The sequence below is a fragment of the Staurois parvus genome, unplaced genomic scaffold (assembly GCF_062004578.1).
Source record: "Staurois parvus isolate SC_StPar_1 unplaced genomic scaffold, SC_StPar_1.0 ptg000106l, whole genome shotgun sequence".
NCBI lineage: Eukaryota > Metazoa > Chordata > Amphibia > Anura > Ranidae > Staurois > Staurois parvus.
This window is the reverse complement of record NW_028317902.1, coordinates 8,563,937-8,579,068: the sequence shown is the minus strand read 5'-3', so window position 1 is coordinate 8,579,068 and position 15,132 is coordinate 8,563,937. Positions and strand designations below refer to the sequence as shown.

Sequence of the window (15,132 nt, the reverse complement as noted above, 5' to 3'; positions counted from 1 at the left end):
AAGAAGCTTGATGTAACACAGAAGCAACTCCATGCAATTCAGAAGCAGCTTGAAGCAACTTGTTGAACAAATGAAAGGCAAATCAAAACTCAAAAGAGAGCCAAATCATATCAGAAAAAGTGGAAAGCATAATGGCATCTGACTAACTTCTGAGTCTAAAGTTTGTCTACTTAAACCCTAAGGGGGTCCTTCTCCCACTAATGTAAGCAAGCATGCCACTGACTATCAATGTAAGGGCCATTCTTCTCTCTGTCTATCAATATAAAGGGGCATAGGGAGACTTCTCTTACTGACCATCAACATAAAGTGGGTAAAATAATTATTTGATCCTCTGCAGATTTTGTACGTTTGCCCACTTACAAAATGAAGGATCTATAATTTTTATAATAGATGTATTTTAAATTATAGAGACAGAATATCAACCACAAATCCAGAAAAATCACATGATACAAATGTTATAAATTGAGTTGCAGTTCAGTAAGTAAAATAAGTATTTGATCCCCTACCAACCAACAATAATTCTGGCTCCCACAGACTGGCTATGTGCTCATGTGGTACACAGATTAATCCTGTCAATTTAAGAAGATGCTCCTAATGGCAACTCATTATGTGTATAAAAGACACTTGTCCACAGATTCTCATTCTCAGGCACCACCATGGGCAAGACCAAAGATCTGTCAAAGGATGTCAGGGACAAGACTGTAGACCTGCACAAAGATGGAATGGGCTACAAGACCATCAGCAAACAGCTTGGTGAGAAAGAGACAACTGTTGGAGCGATTATTCACAAATGGAAGAAATACAAAATAACTATAAATCGCCCTCAGTCTGTTGCTCCATGCAAGATTTCACCTAATGGGGTAAGGATGATCAAGAGAAAAGTGAAGGAACATCCCAGAACTAAATTGGATTAGCTTGTGAATGATCTCAAGGCAGTTGGGACCACAGTCACCAAACAAACCATTGGTAACACAATATGCCGCCATGGATTGAAATCCTTCAGCACCCTGTAAGGTCCTCCTCCTGAAGTTTGCCAATGTGAGGGACCGCCGAGCGGCACCACTAGCACTCCACTGGTCAGGCGTGCCCAGAGCGCGGAGTCTAAGCCCCAGGGTACTTGTTCACCAGGGCCCCTGATGGTGGGGATGGACTTTTAGTACCCCAAGACCAGGTCGCCACTACTGAGCACACCTGTCAGTGGTAGGGGTGTTCGCCAGGGGCTCCAACCAGGGAGAGCCAAATGTGAGGAGGTCGGGTGACCCCGATGGGATGGATGGATGGCTGAGCAAGTGCGAAGTCAGACAGGCCGAGTTGGTAATGTAGAGGACGGTAGGGTACAAGGGAGCAGGCAGAGAATTGTCGGGTCACACGCCAGGTCAGCAACAGTAGGTCAGATCTAATGAGGGGCATCCAGGGAGAGAGGTCAGGCAAAGCAAGGGTCTGGGCAGGAGAAATCAGCAGGTCAAGAACAATCCGGGTCAATAAACTTACAAGGCACAGGTTCAGAATCACAGGAAGCAGGTAAGACCAGAAGGCAACAAAATGACAGCTCAGGGACATTTAAATATCCCGCCCTGCGCTGCCATTGGTGCCCAGCGGGCGGCCGCGGCTTCTACTGCGCATGCGCGAACTCGAACGCCGCGGCCGGCCCGGACCTAGTGCCCGTGTACAGGGCGGAGCAGTGCGCCTGCGCCGGGACCATCGCGGCAGGGATCGAGGGGATCCCTGACATTGCCCCCCCCTACGGGCAACCTCCGGATGCCCACCCGATCTCTCCACCACGGGTGATCACAAAGAAACCTCCGGACAAGTCTAGGTGCATGGACATTATGGGCTGGTTCCCACGAATTGTCCTCAGGGCCGTAGCCCTTCCACTTGATGAGAAATTGGGTCTGGCCCCCCCCTTCGTCGGCACTTCAGGATTGCCTCCACCTCGAATTCTTCTTCCTCTTCAACTGTTACGGCCTCCGGGGGCCTGGATTCCCGTTCCGGGAAGGCATCAGGGACTACCGGCTTCAACAGGGACACATGGAAGACAGGGTGGATCTTGAGTGTCTCAGGGAGAACAAGTTCATAGGCCACTTCATTGACCATCTGTTTGATGCAAAAAGGGCCTATAAATTTATGTCCCAACTTTTTTGACGGGCAGAGCATCTTCAAGTTCAATGTAGCCAGCCAAACCTTCTCTCCGGGCCGCAACACCAGATCCCCTCTTCGCTTCCTTTTAAAAGCCCTCTTGTAGTCTTCTTGGGCTTGACGGATGGCTTCCTGTAGTTTTTTATTGTTTGAAGTGAAAAAGGTTAGTGCATCCTGTGTCGCTGGAATTGGGCATTCCTGGACTAAATCCGGGAGGAAGACAGGGTGAAACCCATAGTTGGAGAAGAACGGGGACTGCCCTGTCGCTGAATGGCAAGCGTTGTTGTACGCGAATTCCGCCAAAGGGAGAAGTGGCACCCAGTCGTCCTGAGAGAATGATGTGTAGCATCGCAGGTATTGCTCTAGGGTCTGATTGGTCCTTTCGGTCTGACCATTGGTCTGAGGGTGAAATGCCGAGGAAAGGGATAGCTTGATATCCAGGGCTTTGCACAATGCCCTCCAAAATCTCGAGGTAAACTGCACCCCTCGATCCGAGACGATGTCTTCGGGAACCCCATGCAGTCTAACGACCTCTCGAATAAAAACTTGCGCCGTCTCGACTGCTGATGGAGTCTTCCGTAAAGGAATGAAATGGGCCATCTTGGATAAGCAGTCCACGACCACGAGAATTGCTGTGTGGTTCAGTGAAGGTGGAAGCTCGACTATGAAGTCCATAGAGATTTTCTGCCAGGGCCGTTCAGGGATGGGTAATGGACGTAGCAGGCCCCACACCTTATTTCTTGAAGGCTTGTTCCGCTGGCAGATAGCACAGGAGCCCACGTAACTTTTACAATCCTTGGCCATGTCCGGCCACCAGAAGGAACGTCGGAGAAGTTCCAGGGTCTTGACCGGGCCAAAATGTCCTGCCATCGGGTGGTCATGGCAATGTCCCAAGACTAAGGTTCGGGCATCCTCCGGCACCACAATCCGGTCCTCCCTCCATAGGAGTCCCCCCTTGTTCTGGAGGGGCGCCCCATCGGAGGTAGACATCACTGTGGACGCTCTCAGGATCTCAGAGCGAAGGTTCGTCTGGAGGGCCAAGAAGTTTCCTGCAGGCAGAATAGTGTCAGGTACTGGGATCTCCTTGGCGTCCTCGTACATACGTGACAACGCGTCTGGCTTCATGTTTTTTGATCCCGGCCTGTATGTGATGTGGAACTGGAACCTCGAGAAAAACAATGCCCATCTTGCTTGTCGTGGGCGCAGACGTTTGGCCGTCCTCAGATATTCCAGGTTCTTGTGGTCCGTGAATATCAGGATGGGATGTGAGGCACCTTCCAGCAGGTACCTCCATTCTTCTAATGCGGTCTTGATAGCCAGTAGTTCTCGATCCCCAATGTCGTAGTTCTTCTCCGCAGGGGTAAGTTTCCGTGAGAAGAATGCTACTGGGTGAAGTAATTCCTTGGCGCCCTTTCGCTGGGAAAGGATGGAGCCAACCGCGTTTTCTGACGCATCTACTTCTAAGATGTAGGGCAGGGAGGCGTTGGGATGACCCAGAATGGGTGCCGAGGTAAATAACTTCTTTAGTGCTTCAAAAGCTTCCTGTGCCTCTGGCGTCCATCTGAATCGCGTCCCAAGCTTGGTTAACTGAGTGATGGGGGAGACCAGACCCGAGAAGTTCTTGATGAACTTCCGGTAGAAGTTTGCGAACCTGATAAAACGTTGGACGCTTTTCCTGTCCATGGGTTCAGGCCAATCTAGGATCGCAGAGACCTTCTGAGGGTCCATTGCGACCCCCGTGGTGGAGATAATCAGACCCAGAAATGTAACGCTAGCCTGTTCAAAGCAACATTTCTCTGCTTTAGCGTACAACCTGTGCTGCCGCAACTGCCCCAACACCTTTGTTACATGTACCCTGTGCTCCCCCAGGGAGGATGAGAAAATCAAAATGTCGTCTAAGTAGACGATGACAAAGATGTCCAGGAAGTCCCTAAAGATGTCGTTTACAAAGTGCTGGAAGGTGGCCGGCGCATTGCACAACCCGAAAGGTATGACCAGGTATTCGAAATGGCCGAAACGGGTGCGGAAGGCCGTTTTCCACTCATCCCCCTCCCTTATGCGAACCAAGTTGTAGGCTCCCCTTAAGTCCAGCTTGGTAAATACTACTGCAGCTTTTAAGCTCTGGAATAATTCTGGTACCAGTGGTAATGGGTAACGATTTTTGATTGTGACCCTATTCAGCTCCCGATAGTCAATACATGGCCTCAAAGTCTTGTCTTTCTTTTCTACAAAGAAGATCCCTGCACCTGCTGGGGAAGTGGAGGGACGGATGAATCCCTTCCGGAGGCTGTCCTCAATATAATCCTTCAGGGCCCCTAATTCTAGCTCAGAAAGGGGAAAAATTCGCCCGAAGGGAATTTCAGAACCGGGTAACAGATCAATAGGACAGTCATATGGGCGGTGGAGGGGTTGAGTATCTGCTCCCCGTTCACTGAACACATCAAGAAACTTATGATAGGCTGCAGGAATCACTTGTTTTAGGCTGGCATCCCCTTGAGAGCACAGGAGAACCTGGGGGACCTCCGGGCCCGAAGTTCGGCACAGTTCCCGACAGTATGGGGAAGGGAACGAGACAACCCCAGTTTCCCAGTCAATTTGGGGGTTATGGGCCCGCAACCATGGGAGCCCCAGAATGACTGGGAAAAGGGGTGATGCAATAGCATCCAGGCGGAGGAGTTCCCGGTGCTGACCGGCAATGGAAGTCACAATGGAAGGGGTCTCCTGGTTAACCACCCCTGACTTTATCCGGGACCCATCAGCCAAAAAGATGTGAAACCCCTTCTCCTTTGGACGGAGGGGGATACCCTGCTGGTGAGCAAAATTGATATCCACAAAACAGCTGCATGCCCCCGAATCAACTATGGCCGTCACCTCCACGGTCCTTTCTGAAAGCTGGGGACAACTAAGTATTGGGACGGATTCATATTGCCAATAGATAAAGAAGATGAGGTGAACTTACTCAGTTTCTGCGGGCAGGAACGTACCATGTGACCAGCTTCACCGCAGTAGAGACACAGATTCTGGGAGCGTCTGCGCTGGCGTTCCTCTGGCGGTAGTTTAGGCCGTGCCAGGCCTAGCTGCATGGGTTCGAGAGCATCTTCAGATGGCAGGTTCTGGATGTTTGGCCTAGTATGTTGACTGGATCCTTGGAATGATCCCCAGGTATTTCCGCGACCCTGACCAGACCTCTCCAATCTGCGCTCCCGTAGCCTACGGTCAATTTTAATGGTGAGTGCAATCAAGTCCTCTAATGTCTCGGGCACCTCCACCCGAGCGAGCTCGTCTTTCAGAGCCTCAGATAGGCCCATATGGAACTGGTGCAAAAGTGCGAACTCGTTCCAGCGAGTGTCTCCCATCCAGCGCCTAAAGTCAGAGGCGTATTCCTCAGCCGCTCGCTGACCTTGTCAGAGTGCGTATAATGTGGCCTCGGCCGAGGCCGCCCATTGGGGTCATCGTATAAGATGGCTATAGCGTTAAAGAAGTTGTCAACCGTAACCAGATGGGGATCATTATTTCCCCTTAGTCGGTGGGCCCAGTCTTGGGGTTCACCCTGCAACAGGGAGATAACAAACCCCACTTTCACCGATTCTGTCAAAAAGGTCCATGGTTGCAGTTCAAAGTAGAGCAGACAGGAGTCACGGAATGACCGAAAGCGTGTGCGATCCCCGTGGAAGCGCTCGGGTAAGGGTACTCGGGGTTCCGCCATAGGGAGTGATGCGGAAGGCCCAGGAGCCGGCTCGTGGGCTGCTGCGACCGGAGGTGCAGGAGCCGGGGCCTGTGAAACAGGAGCAGATATGGTGCAGGCCTGAAACCGATTCTCAATCTGCAAACATCTGTCCTGCAAGGAGTTTACTGCTTGCGTCAGGGTAGCCAGGTGCCTGCAAACCTCCTCCATCGGGGAGGGTCCTCCTCGAGGCTCAGTCATGGCCTTCTGGTACTGTGAGGGACCGCCGAGCGGCACCACTAGCACTCCACTGGTAAGGCGTGCCCAGAGCGTGGAGTCTAAGCCCCAGGGTACTTGTTCACCAGGGCCCCTGATGGTGGGGATGGACTTGTAGTACCCCGAGACCAGGTCGCCACTACTGAGCACACCTGTCAGTGGTAGGGGTGTTCGCCAGGGGCTCCAACCAGGGAGAGCCAAATGTGAGGAGGTCGGGTGACCCCGATGGGATGGATGGATGGATGGCTGAGCAAGTGCGAAGTCAGACAGGCCGAGTTGGTAACGTAGAGGACGGTAGTGTACAAGGGAGCAGGCAGAGAATCGTCGGGTCACACGCCAGGTCAGCAACAGTAGGTCAGATCTAATGAGGGGCATCCAGGGAGAGAGGTCAGGCAAAGCAAGGGTCTGGGCAGGAGAAATCAGCAGGTCAAGAACAATCCGGGTCAATAAACTTACAAGGCACAGGTTCAGAATCACAGGAAGCAGGTAAGACCAGAAGGCAACGAAATGACAGCTCAGGGACATTTAAATATCCCGCCCTGCGCTGCCATTGGTGCCCAGCGGGCGGCCGCGGCTTCTACTGCGCATGCGCGAACCCGAACGCCGCGGCCGGCCCGGACCTAGTGCCCGTGTACAGGGCGGAGCAGTGCGCCTGCGCCGGGACCATCGCGGCAGGGATCGAGGGGATCCCTGACAGCCAATGAACATCTAAATGATTCAGAGAAGGATTGGGAGAAAGTGCTGTGGTCAGGTGAGACCAAAATTGAGCTTTTTGGCATTAACTCAACTCGCCGTGTTTGGAGGAAGAAAAAAGCTGACTATGACCCTAAGAACACCATCTCTACAGTCAAGCACGGAGGTGGAAACATTATTATTTGGGGCTGTTTCTCTGCTAAAGGTACAGGCTTCACGAACTGCCTCTACACTGGTGCACACTTCTTCACTCTACCACTGCATTAATGTACACTTTTTCACTCTCTGCCACTGCACCAACAAGCACATTCATATTATTCCCATGCAAGAAATGGACACAGTTTTGTTAAAAAAACAACCAAGAAAGACAGTAGCAGCTTGCTCCTTCCTATTAGTTCCACTGCCCCAGATGAACAATCCATCCACCCTTCTCCAAACTTTTATTTGAAGTAAAAAACATCCCCTGCTCACTCCCAAATTACCACAGCTTAATAGAAGTGCACATTTACAATAAAAAAAAAAAGAAATCTTTCATATCAATCCTGGGACTAGCATGGGCAATGTGATTTTTTTCCTTCTCAATGACAGCACACAGAGCATTGTGCTAGCCCATCCCTGACCGTTTTTTGAGATGAAAGTATGTCCTTCCTAAAATGGTGGTGCTACTGGACGTGCACAGTAGGCTTTGCTTTAAGAAATGTCTGCTGTGGGCCCCACTTAGGTGTACACTGTGTACACTGCCTCTGGCCCTGCTCTGTTTCCCTGGTGCTCAGATTTTACAGTTCCTAATGTCCTGCAGACCTCTGATCAGAGTGGAGCCTGGTGGCAGCTACAAGCAGTACCAAGAAAGGTCCTCTGCACCCAAGGTAAAGGTACCTCAGTGTGCTCCCCTTTCACTTGAGCTGAAACAGATGGAGCTTGCATATTTGCACATACAGTGGTCAGGCACACCACGGCACTCTGCGATGCATTGTTGTATCATTCTAAATGGGTAATGACAGGCCTGCACTGTAGCACCCACACAAAAAAATCTTGTCATACTTGTGTTCCTGTGCGCTGTCAGCCCTTTCTAGAAAAAAAGAGGCTGTCTTAATGCAATATAGTATGGTCATAAACCTATGCATGATAGAGCCTAGCGAAGGATTGTATAGGCATGAAGAAGCTTTAAAAGATTACATATTCTGGCTAATAATCATATATACTGAATATAACAACTGTGATTTTTGATGTTTCAGTAACAATGGCTATGAAAGTGGCTATAATTGGTGCAGGGTGCAGTGGACTTGCAGCCATCAAATGTTGTCTGGAAGAAGGCCTGGATCCTACATGTTTTGAAAAAAGTGATGATATTGGAGGACTCTGGAAATACTCCGTAAGTTATATATCATTCTGTATTGTTATAGTGCAACACATGTCTAAAGACCATCTCACATGCTATATTTAGATCAGAAATGTTCTAATTAAATCAAGTTTTTTAAGATCATTGCCCAGAATTTTATAGTGCATCTAAACCCAAGAACAAATATTGATTGCAGTTTGCCAGTCCTTAGATGTGGGGGTTGCATTTATTGTTTTGTTTAACCTGGTAATCTTGCCATTAACACAATTCCTGTCCTAGGGTGACTGTACTGAGCAGTGTTGCACCCTAGGTAAGGGTGTATATTAGGACTACATAACACTGTGTTGGGACTACATTACATCCCCCTCTCTTCTCCATAACAAGGAGGGGGGATTTTGTAGTCTACATAAATAGCAGAGACTTAGGCTGATAACAACCCAGAGGCAGAAAGCACAGGTGTTATCAGCTCCTGGATGAGCAGCCATTTTTTTGCACTTGTCTAAAAGACATAATTTAATAGACCAAAAGGGAGCAAAGAAGAAAATGTATTGTTAGAGTTTACATACACTATAATGCTGATCATAGATTCTGGAATCTAGTTTAGCCAAATGATTGTTTCATGTACAAGAATGAAGACAACACAAGCTGCTGGTGTGAGGAATCATGTTGTACAACAAAACTGCATCCAGGTCAGACATAGAACAGGAAACAGGAAGTATAAGGCAATGCAATATTACCATATGCAAGTAGGGTCACAGTATTTGCATAGTAACTCTATAACATCTCCCTTTCTTACATTCAATTCAAACCTTGTAAACAATTAAACTAAAACAGATCCTGAACAGTCTTGAACATAACATACTGTGTTACTGGTAGATACACTACAGATTGAGTCTATCTGGTGGTCTTGAAACTCGACCACTACGCAAGGCCACAGGGATTTTGCCTGGGGAAATCTATTCAGCTCCAGAAGGTGTTGATAAGGAGCTACCCTCTTTCCTGGCTGGTGTGTTTGGCAGAGAGGAACTTGACGGGATATGTGGCTGCATTATGTCATCCTCAGTGTATCCTGATATGACAGCAGAATTCTCTCTGCTTTGAGTATATGGTCCAGTAGGACTTGGGGCATTGAGCACCTCAGGAGTATCACGTGCAGGATGCTCATAGGCTTGTGCGGTGAATCGTTCTGCCCTTCGCAGGTCCACTCGATTGCGGCGGTAAAGACTGCCTTCTACATCCACAAGATATGATTGAGGAACAACCCTCTGAACACAGGAACCCAGTCTCCAGCGACCGGTCCTGTCACCTGTAAGCGGCTTCATACGGATTGGCTCTTTAATGCTTAGTTCAGGTAAGTCTTTAGCAGACACATCGTATGATAGTTTGGCAATCTGTTTCCTCCGCTGCAGTTTTGCCGGGACACCTGGAACCACACAAGGATCAAGTAATTTGTTGGCCACAGACAATGAAGTCTTCAGTCTCCTAGATATCAAGCGCTGTGTAGGACTATTGTCCATGCCTTCAGTTGGGGTGTTTCTCCAATGTAGAATGGCCTTCCACGGATCAGTACCATCAAACTTGGCCTTCTTACAAAGATTTTTAACTATCTTGACAGCCGATTCCGCTTTGCCATTGGCTTGCGGGTGCCTCGGGGATGAGGTAACATGCTTGAATCCCCAATCTGTAGAGAACCGTCTGAATTGCTCACATGCAAATTGAGGGCCATTATCTGAGATTACTCTGTCCGGCTGGCCATAACGTGCAAACTGTGATTTACAACGCTTGATGGTAGTATCAGCAGACAGGTCAGGAAGTAGCTCAATCTCCCAAAAGTCAGAATAGTGTTCACCAATTAGTAGAAAATCCTGCCCAGCACAATTCAGTAAGTCCATGCTTACAATTTGCCAAGGCCGGGTGGGCAGCACATGTGACATCATAGGTTCTTTCTGTTGTGCCTGCGCATATTCATTGCATGCCGAGCAACAGCTAACAAAGTCTCCAATCTCATTCTGCATGTTGGGCCAGTATAGGGTATCACGTGCTTGCCTATAGCATGCTTCTCCACAAATGTGACTGGCATGAATACGAGTAAGCATCTCCGATCTTAAAGATTTAGGAATGATGACCCTTGCCCCTTGTACAGTATACTATCTTGAATGGTGATTTCATCTCTGAAAGTCCAATATTCTCTCACAAGTAATGGCACTTCCAACTTGGAATCAGGCCAACCATTCAGAACAACATATTTAAGAGCCTGCAAACTCTCATTGGTTTCAGTGTGCTGTTTTATCTGAAGCAATAGTTGGTCCGTGACATTTAAATAGTCTGAATGATTAATCTGTGACATAACATCCAGGTCCCATTGAACATTGCAAACTGTGTGTTGTGCATACTCAGGTGTACCACCTGCTGCTGTAGCTCTGCTAAGAGTGTCACTAATGTACATTTCAGGATCAGGTTTATAGACAACATTTAGGCAATAGTTTTGTAATGTGAGCAACATGCTCTGTAGACGTTTGGGTGCACACAAAAGTGGTTTCTTGAAAATAGAAATCAGAGGTTTATGGTCAGTTTCTGCCGTGATCTCGTCGCGCCCATAGAGGTAGTGGTGAAAGCGCTGGCAGGCAAACACTATACTCAGACATTCCTTTTCTATTTGTGCGTAGTTTTGTTCGGTAAGAGTCAGTGCCCTTAAAGCAAAAGCGATAGGCTGGCCAGCTTGCAATAGGCAACACCCAAGTCCAGTTTGCTTGCATAGCTTTGAATAGTTACATGTTTTGTAACGTCATAGTACTTCAGAACAAGTGTGTCTGCGACCAAGCCTTTTATGTCCTGCACTGCATTATCATGCTTAGGAAGCCAATGCCAAACAGTGTCCTTGTCCAGAAGCCTTCTCAATGGCTCGCACACCTCTGAGAGGTGTGGTAGGAATTTTGCTAGGTAGGTAACAAATCCAATGAAGCGCTGCAGGGATTTCACATTTTCTGGCTGCGGCATATCCAGTATGGCTCTGATTTTTTCTGGGTCAGCCTTCAAACCCTCCCAGGTTAGAATTTGTCCATGAAAGCGGACCTCTTTGACCTAGAATTGCAGTTTTTTCATGCCAAGTCTCAATTTTACCTGCCTACAACGATTCATCAGTTCCAGAAGTTTGCCATCATGATCTTGCTCTGCTTCCTCATCTGTGTCCCCACAGCCAACCACAAGGATGTCATTGGTTCAATACCACTGAGTCCAGCCAATAGTTCATGTTGTTTACGTTGATACACCTCTGGTGCAACTGATACTCCAAAAGGCAGTTTGAGCCATCTTTTCCTGCCCCATGGAGTCCAGAAGGTTGTCATGTAACTACTTGCATCATTCAACTTACGCTGTAAAAATGCATCCCGGACATCAACAAGTGTGAACAGGCGTGCCTTAGGCAGCTTGTACAAAACATCCTCAAGAGTTGGCATGATGTAGTGAGTTCGCCTCAGTGCCATATTTAAGAATTTGAGATCTATGCATATTCATAGCTTATTTGGCTTCCTTACAATCAACATGTTACTTATCCAGTCAGTTGGGTCAGTCACTGGTGCCAAGTGTCCATTGGCCTCATATTGGTCAAGCTGTGCCTTAACTGCCTGTTTTAATGCCACCGACACATTGCGTGGTGCACATTGGACTGGAAGGACACTCACATCAAGGTCGAAATTAACTTTCCCTGGTACAGATTCTACTGGCCCAGTAAACACATCACTAAATTCCTTTAGCAGAAGTTGTTTTGTCAAGGGCCCCTTGGATAGATTGTCCATCACATTAAGCTCTGCAGGGACGGAGAAACGTATCAGCCCTAGACGCTCACAAGTTGAGCCAGACAACAGTGGCTTTTGGCAGGCTTCCACAATTTCAAACTCCAGCTTGTGTGTTAGTCCACGTATGGCACATTCTGTCTTGAAGAGCCCTAGAGATTTCATAATCACACCTGAGTATAACTTTAATCTGGTGTCACTTGGCAGTAGACGTGTTTCTGGTGCTAACACCATTTTGTCTCTTAAGCACATTACATCACACATTGCTCCTGAATCGAGCTGGCAGGATTGGGGATTATTATTTAAATGTAAAGTGACAAACCATTTCTTTCCTCTGGATTGCACAGCACCGATCAATTCACTGCTGTATATAACTTCAGTGGTGTGTGGCTCTTCCTCATATGCGGATGTGTTCTCCACGTTGTGTAATTTGCCTATTGATGGCCGTCGTTTACTTGACAAACAAACATTAGCAAAATGGTTTGTTCTTCCTCCAGACTTACAAGACTTCCCATAAGCTGGACACTGCTCTTTAATTCTTTGATGCACAGTCCCACAGTATTTGCAATGGCTGTGTGTAGAGTTAACTCATGTTCTCTTAGGAGGCACCTGCGTGTGCTCTCGCTAGCAATACCAAGAACAATTTTGTCCCTTATCAATTCGTCTCTGAGTGTACCATATTCACAAGTTGCTGCGTTTTCTCTCAAGCGTGTAACAAAGTTATCAAAAGATTCTCCCTCTTCTTGTTTGCAGCATCAAAACACATACCTTTCATAAATGACATTTTTAGCAGGTTCAAAATAAGCTTCCAGTGCATTTAGAATGGCTGTAGCATTGTCTTGCTGATCTGCTGTGAGGGTCACATTGTGTTTATACACATGCCTGCATTCACTGCCCATGACTCTTCTCAGAGTTGCTGCCTGCACTACTGCACATTTCTCATTCAAGCCTGTAGCCAGAGAATAATCTTCAAATTCAGCTCTGAAAGATTCCCAATTGCTGCTCCAATCCCCACACATTCTCATCCCCTCTGGGGGAGGTATGAAATTCATGGCAGCCATAATGTCAGTAAGCCTCTGAGCCAGGGGCGGACTGACAACTTATGGGGCTCCCGGGCAATAGGGGATCATGGGGCCCCTGTGTCCTTGCCCAAACTCAAAAAAACCTATGAAAAAGATACCATGGGCATCTCATGGGCCCCCTACTGACCCCGGGCCCTCGGGCAGTGCCCGAGCTTCCAAATGGTCAGTCCGCCCCTGCTCTGAGCTATCAAATATCAGAAAATCCACAGTCTTGGGCTGTAGTAAACAAACCTGTGTTTCCCAAAGCTGCTGTGCTCCAAACAAGAGGCTCAGTCCTGATTCAAGTCACTTCTGACACCATGTTTCATGTACAGGAATGCAGACAACACAAGATGCTGGTGTGAGGAATCATGTTGTACAACAGAACTGCATCCAGGTCAGACATAGAACAGGAAACAGGAGGTATAAGGCAATGCAATATTACCATATGCAAGTAGGGTCACAGTATTTGCATAATAACTCTATAACAATGATCAGATCCTTGCAATTTTCCTTGTAGAACAGACAAGTACATAGCGGACATTAGCAGACAGTAATGCTCACAATACATATTACAATCTTATTGTACACATTTTGCAGAGTCAACTTTAGATTTACCAAAACTATGTAATATGAAAAACGTCCTAAACTATCTAAACATTTTGTATCTAACCAGGCAGGTCCTAGCACTACATTGTAGTTGGTAGATCTAAAAGAGATTGTACAGTCAGAACACTACAAACCATGTTTATTCATGCTGAGATACATAGCACTGTGGGTGCTTTTTAAATATGTGTTGATTTTAGGAGCTTTTAATAAATTATTGCTATTCAGAGAGCTCTATTGTGGTCCCATTCTACTGTATTTTTGTATGTGATGTATAGTATATGTGTAAATTACTGAAGAGGAATAGAGGAAGAATTCTATGGATGTTTTACGCTTATGGAGGTCTACATGTCTATACTGTATATGTGTAATTATGGACCATTACTTGCATTTTTATTACACAGAACCTCTTTGCCAGCTTCTGCCAAGATGAGCCTGTGTAGATGATCAGCAATTTCATTACAGCCTTGTGCATGAGCCCTTAGTTCTTTAGGGTATAGGGTACACTCTCACTTGGCTGTCTCTGGAACTGCTGTCCAGGGGTGGATTGACCATTTGGAAATGCGGGCACTGCCCGAGGGCCCGGGGTCAGTAGGTGGCCCCATGAGATGCCCTTGGTACCTTTTTCATAGGCTTTTATGAGTTTGGGCAAGGACACAGGGGCCCCATGATCCCCTATTGCCCGGGGGCCCCATGAGTTGTCAGTCCGCCCCTGCTGCTGTCATAAGTGTGGCAAACACAAGAACAAACTGGGAGCTGGATTCTGATTTTCTAAGGGTCACTGAAATTGTCACCTGGCAGACTGGCTTCAATTCAGCAGCACTCCACAAGACGGAGACTCCCCTTCAAAAACATGTAAGGGATCTATAGTTGAAAATCCACACATACATTCCAATGAACACCAAATAAATGTCTAAGAAACCAAGGTTTTCAATAATAACATTGATTCAAAGCAGATGAATGTCAATGTGTTTTGGGCCACACACTGTCCCCCTTTATTAGGACTTAGAAATTCTATCTATGCTTAAACTGACTCAGGAAAGCAGATACCAAACTGATCTGCATTGTGATTTATTGATTGTTAGCATTTTGGAAGGGTAGGTTAAGCCTGTGTTAGTGAATGCAGCAAAGGATCTTGCAGAGATGATCACTAATACCATTACCGCCATATAGTATCAGCCCATAGATCAGCCCACTCACTTGCCTGTCTCTGGAACTGCTCTCTTAAGTGTGGGAGTCACTTTTTTTGTATTTGTAAATAGTGAGAGCAAAAGCCCCTATAATTTAAATCATCAGTAAGTTCTGCAAAAGTATATAGTAACTAATATTGTGGGCTTCTTTTACTTGAGTGTTTAAAGTGGGCCGCATTTGCTTGGGAACGACAGCCTATTCATTTGAATGGGCTGCTGTGCCTGCATTTCCACATTAAGAGGGTGAGGAGGGTTTTGAGAGGGTTAGGTGAGTCCTGTTCCTTGGAGCTTACAATCTAAGTGATTAAAAAGGTGCATGCACCTTATTGAAAACGAGGCTGCAGGGAAATCATAAAGGCCATGTGGTTTCCCAGCG

The 15,132-nt window shown here is 47.2% G+C and overlaps 1 protein-coding gene across 3 annotated transcripts in view; it reads left to right on the top strand.

Moving 5' to 3' along the window:
- The window catches only part of LOC149467577 (dimethylaniline monooxygenase [N-oxide-forming] 2-like), a 55,278-nt gene that overhangs the window by 23,682 nt on the left and 16,464 nt on the right, over positions 1-15,132 (top strand). For all 3 annotated transcript variants that reach the window (XM_089671548.1, XM_089671549.1, XM_089671550.1), the window contains exon 2: positions 8,005-8,141. In XM_089671548.1, the coding sequence (XP_089527674.1) occupies positions 8,010-8,141 (132 nt within the window). In that variant the 5' untranslated portion in view covers positions 8,005-8,009. The remainder of the gene's footprint in view (positions 1-8,004; positions 8,142-15,132) is intronic.